The sequence below is a fragment of the Mastomys coucha genome, unplaced genomic scaffold (assembly GCF_008632895.1).
Source record: "Mastomys coucha isolate ucsf_1 unplaced genomic scaffold, UCSF_Mcou_1 pScaffold12, whole genome shotgun sequence".
Classification (NCBI taxonomy): domain Eukaryota; kingdom Metazoa; phylum Chordata; class Mammalia; order Rodentia; family Muridae; genus Mastomys; species Mastomys coucha.
In genome coordinates, this window is record NW_022196894.1 from 94,257,109 (window position 1) to 94,261,412 (window position 4,304).

The 4,304-nt window shown below is 51.5% G+C and overlaps 1 protein-coding gene and 1 pseudogene across 1 annotated transcript in view; both read right to left on the minus strand.

Moving 5' to 3' along the window:
* Hmgn1 (high mobility group nucleosome binding domain 1) overlaps nt 1–1,795 on the minus strand; it is a 6,222-nt gene extending 4,427 nt beyond the window's left edge. The window contains exons 1-4 of the mRNA XM_031364525.1: nt 1,608–1,795; nt 1,453–1,482; nt 1,335–1,364; nt 1,182–1,232 (exon numbers count right to left, since the gene is read on the minus strand). Of these exons, the coding sequence (XP_031220385.1) occupies nt 1,182–1,232; nt 1,335–1,364; nt 1,453–1,482; nt 1,608–1,622 (126 nt within the window). The 5' untranslated portion in view covers nt 1,623–1,795. The remainder of the gene's footprint in view (nt 1–1,181; nt 1,233–1,334; nt 1,365–1,452; nt 1,483–1,607) is intronic.
* Nucleotides 1,796–3,058: 1,263 nt separating this feature from the next.
* LOC116086182 lies at nt 3,059–3,423 on the minus strand (annotated as a pseudogene).
* Nucleotides 3,424–4,304: the final 881 nt, after the last annotated feature.

The following is a 4,304-nucleotide window of genomic DNA, read 5'->3' on the forward strand; positions in this document are numbered from 1 at the left end:
AAAAAAAAAAAGAAAAAAGAAAATTATTTACACTGCCACAGCAGACCTACTTAAGTCAAGCTTAAACTGCTCATCTAAAACTTTATAAGCAGCTCAAAATATAAACAAAAACTTTAAGAGGGAAACAGGTATGAACACCCAAGTATATACACAGAGAAGAGGTGGGGACAGAAATGTACAGACACTCTACAGCCCCCCAGGCATAGTGTTTATGTCAGGATCTGCCTTTCTCTGGCCTGAGAAAGTCTAGTCCACATTACCAACATTCCTTGAAGCTGAATTTGAAAAGATCACAAACTAGGACTTGAGAGATAGATGGTTCACTAGCTAAGGAGTACACAGCTGCTCTCCCAGAGGATCCTGGTTCAATTCCCAGCACTCACTCGGCAGCTCCAAACTGTTAACTTGAAGTCCTCTTTTGGCCTCCAAAATATACCTACACACACTCAGGTAAAATACCCACCGATACTTAAAAGTAAAACATCAGCTTAACTATTGGGAAAACAGTTCAATTTTTACTCTGCTCCATAAAATGTCCCCAAGGGGGGGAAAAAAAGACTTTACTTTTTTTGCTTTGTTTTTTTGAGACACGGTTTCTCCGTGTATCGCTGGTTGTCCTGGAACTCATTCAGCAGACCAGTCTGGCCTGGAACTCAGAAATCCACTTGCCTCTGCTTCACAAGTGCTGGGACTAAAGGCGTGTGCCACCACTGCCCAGGCAAGACTTAACTTTTAAACGTAAGCATTCATATATGTCTGTGCATGCTCGGGCTGTGCCTGCAGAAGCCAGAAGAGGTTATCAGATCCTCTTATCCCTTGGAGCTGTCACTCAAGAGACTCGGGTCCCCCTGTAAGAGCATTGTGCATTCTTAACCAGTGAGTCATCTTCGGCTCATAAAAGCTTTTGAGTTTTTGTGTTTTGAATGTACGTATGTGTACCGTGTGCCTGCTGCTGGAGATTAGAAATAAGCACGAATCCTCTTGGAACTGGAGTCATGGATGTTTTTGAGCTGCCCTGTGGGTGTTGGGAACTGAACTCAGGTCATCTGCAAAGCCTTATTGCTGGGGATGAACGAACGTACCACACTTTACCCATGCCGCCCCCACCCACCTTCCAGAGACCTCCTAAACACTTACAACCTCAACTAAACGGCCTGCCTGGACACCACTTGGAAACATACCTTTCCCGCGGCCTTTTTCGGCTTCGCGTCCACCTTGGCAGGGGCGGGCTTCTGACAAAAGATAAGTTAATAAAAGGAGGGGTGTGAGGCACAGAGCAGGCGTGCAGGGCCCGGGCCCGATCGCTCCCGCCCCGGCCCGAGCGCGGTACTTACGGCCGACAGCCTGGCGGAGCGGCGCTTGGGCTGCGGAGAGAAAGACGGGGTGAGCACCGCGGTGAGCGACACCCCCGGCCTCCCCGACCCGCCCGGCCCACCCGAGGTCCCCACTCACCTCCGCCTTCGCCGCTCCATCAGCGCTAACCTGCAGGAGAAAGCACAGCGGAGAACAATGCGGCCGCGTGACGTCACGCCCAGCCGCCCGCAACCCCGAAGGTTCCAGAACCCTAGACCCGAACCCTGCGAGCGCCGTGGCTCCGCTGCGCTCACCTTCCTCTTAGGCATCGTGGCGGCGAGGGGGTGGGAGACGCGCGCGTCGCCGGATCTGTCACGGAGCTGCACTGCCTAGCCGCCACCACACGAACTGCTGCGACCCGTCGCGGGGGCGGTGGGAGAACCGGATGGAACCGGATTGAAGCCCGCCCCCTCTACCACCCCGCCCGCACCTCCCCGCCGGCTGGGCCGCCCCCAGCCCCCATTGGCTGCTTAGGCCCACCGCGCCCGCCAACGCCGCAGCCCTTGACCCCGAATAGGCGCGGCGACCTGTCACTCCGCCGCATCGCCCCGCCCCCTGGCCCCCCACCCCGCGGGCGCGACCCCGGCCGAGGGGCGGGCCGGAGCCGCCCGACCCCGCTAGGTAGTTTGTTTGAAGCCGACAGCAAAAGTGCGGTCTGCGCGCCGATTAGTGGGAACGTGTCACGTGGCCGCCGCATCGCTTTCCCACAATGCTCCGGATGCCAGGCGCCTGCCCGCGGAGTCCTCTTGCAGACGCCTGGAGTTGGAGAATGCCTAGGCGTGATTTGCCATTAGCTCGGAGAGGCACAGGGGCGGTCACTAGTGCGCAGGCGCGCGCGGGCCGGTCGCGCAGACTCAGCCTGTTCTACCCGCCTTTACTGGCCTATTTTTAGGCAACTTTGTTTTAGGGCTTGCAGCTGTCACGATCTCGGGCTTGACCTCCTGTCCTCCCCTCTGCATCGTCCACAGTCCTGTGTTCAGGTGTGTGCTGGAATCGCATCGGCCCCTTCGAGGACCCGGTGCTTCGTGCACTGGCGACGGTTTTAGCTCCAACTTCCAGATTGCACCTTTTGTTTATGGGAAGCAGTTAACATTGAGTACGCCGTGAGAAGGCAGATAGCGGGCTGGGTAGTAGAGTCCCACCTGCAGCTGTATTACTACTGCTGAATTGTAAGAATTATCATATATGCCTTTGCTTACTATAAAACTTGTAGGGCCGGGCGGTGGTGGCGCACGCCTTTAATCCCAGCACTTGGGAGGCAGAGGCAGGCGGATCTGAGTTCGAGGCCAGCCTGGTCTACAGAGTGAGTTCCAGGACAACCAGGGCTACACAGAGAAACCCTGTCTCGAAAAACCAAAAAAACAAAACAAAACAAAAAAACAAAAACAAAACCAACTTGTATTTAGGGGAGGAAATTCGAATCTTTTATCTCTTGTACCGTTTAAGATTTTTAGACAAATGTTTTAATTCCTCCCCACCCCTACCCCCCAGTAAATCCTTGTTTTCCCAAAGGTCCACTTCTGTATTCGAGGGATTAGACTGAAGCAATGACTCTTTGTCCTTGGAGCCGTGACCCGGTTCCCTTCATTTCCCGTGGCCCATGTCTTTTCGTGCTTGCGCGACTGAATTAATACTGTGAGGTTCTATCCCAACTTGTGGGGGAAAGACATTGACAACACCTGAGTTAAAATAAAAACCAAATGCACTTCCTGTCCTTGTGTATTTTATTTTATTTTTGAAACCAGAACATTTATTTTATGACTGAAATCCTCAAGATGAACTGGATGCGGCAACAGCTGCCCTCTTGGATTTAGGTGTCGTTCCTTCGCGGAATCCATGTCTGAATCTGCCGTAGACAATCTTTAGGTGCCTCATTCGACCAGTCCCAGTCCGGGTAGTGTTTTGCCTCTTAGCCTTGGCACTCCAGTTATACTTTCTCTTGCGCTTGGCAGGGTAGCCGCATTTGCCACAGGTCGACTTCTGAAGGTGGTCGGCCTTGGAGCCACAGCGACAGCACAGCGTGTGTGTCTTATTGCAATGCTTTCCAAAGGATGACGTTCCTTTCGTCATCTTGCTTCTACCGTCGAGGCCAAAGAGGTGTGTTTTATCTTCTCATTGCACCCTCTTAAAAATAAAGTTTGCACTGGACAGTGGTGGCACATGCCTTTAATCCCAGCACTTGGGAGGCAGAGGCAGGCAGACTTCTGAGTTCGAGGCCAGCCTGGTCTACAGAGTGAATTCCAGGACAGCCAGGGCTACACAGAGAAACTCTATCTCAAAACCAAACAAAACAAAACAAAAAAACAAAAAACCCCCAAAAAACAAACAAAAAAAATCCAAAAACAAAAAAATAAATAAATAAACATAAAAAAATAAAGTTTGCTTTTACAGGAAGCACACAAGAGATGATCACTCAGACACAGTTTATAGCCAATTGAAAGTCTTTATTTCCCAGGATAGCCAGGCCCACATAAGTAACCCTACCTCAAATGACAAAGTCTATTCCAGCAGCTGGTACTACACTCAGGTATTTGTGGCGTAAGTGTAGCCCAGAGCATTTAGACCAAGGGGCTTTTAAAGGCAAAAGCTATATCCTGTTGTCTCACTCTGCAGCTGCAGGGGAGGTTTGCAAGCAGTTAAAGAGGAGCTAAGGTAAGTTGGCTGGGGGCATTTGGCCTCTGGTCCTGAAATAGAGTTGGGAAGTTTCCCACAGGATTCTCTATCAAGCAGATCAAATTCTACTTACACTCATATGTAAGATGGAGGAAGCTCTGCCCTGTCACACTCACATGTAAGATGGAGGAACCCCTGCCCTGTCACACTCACATGTAAGATGGAAGAACCCTGCCCTGTCACACTTACATGTAAGATGCAGGAACCCCTGCCCTGTCACACTCACATGTAAGATGCAGGAACCCCTGCCCTGTCACACTCACATGTAAGATGGAGGA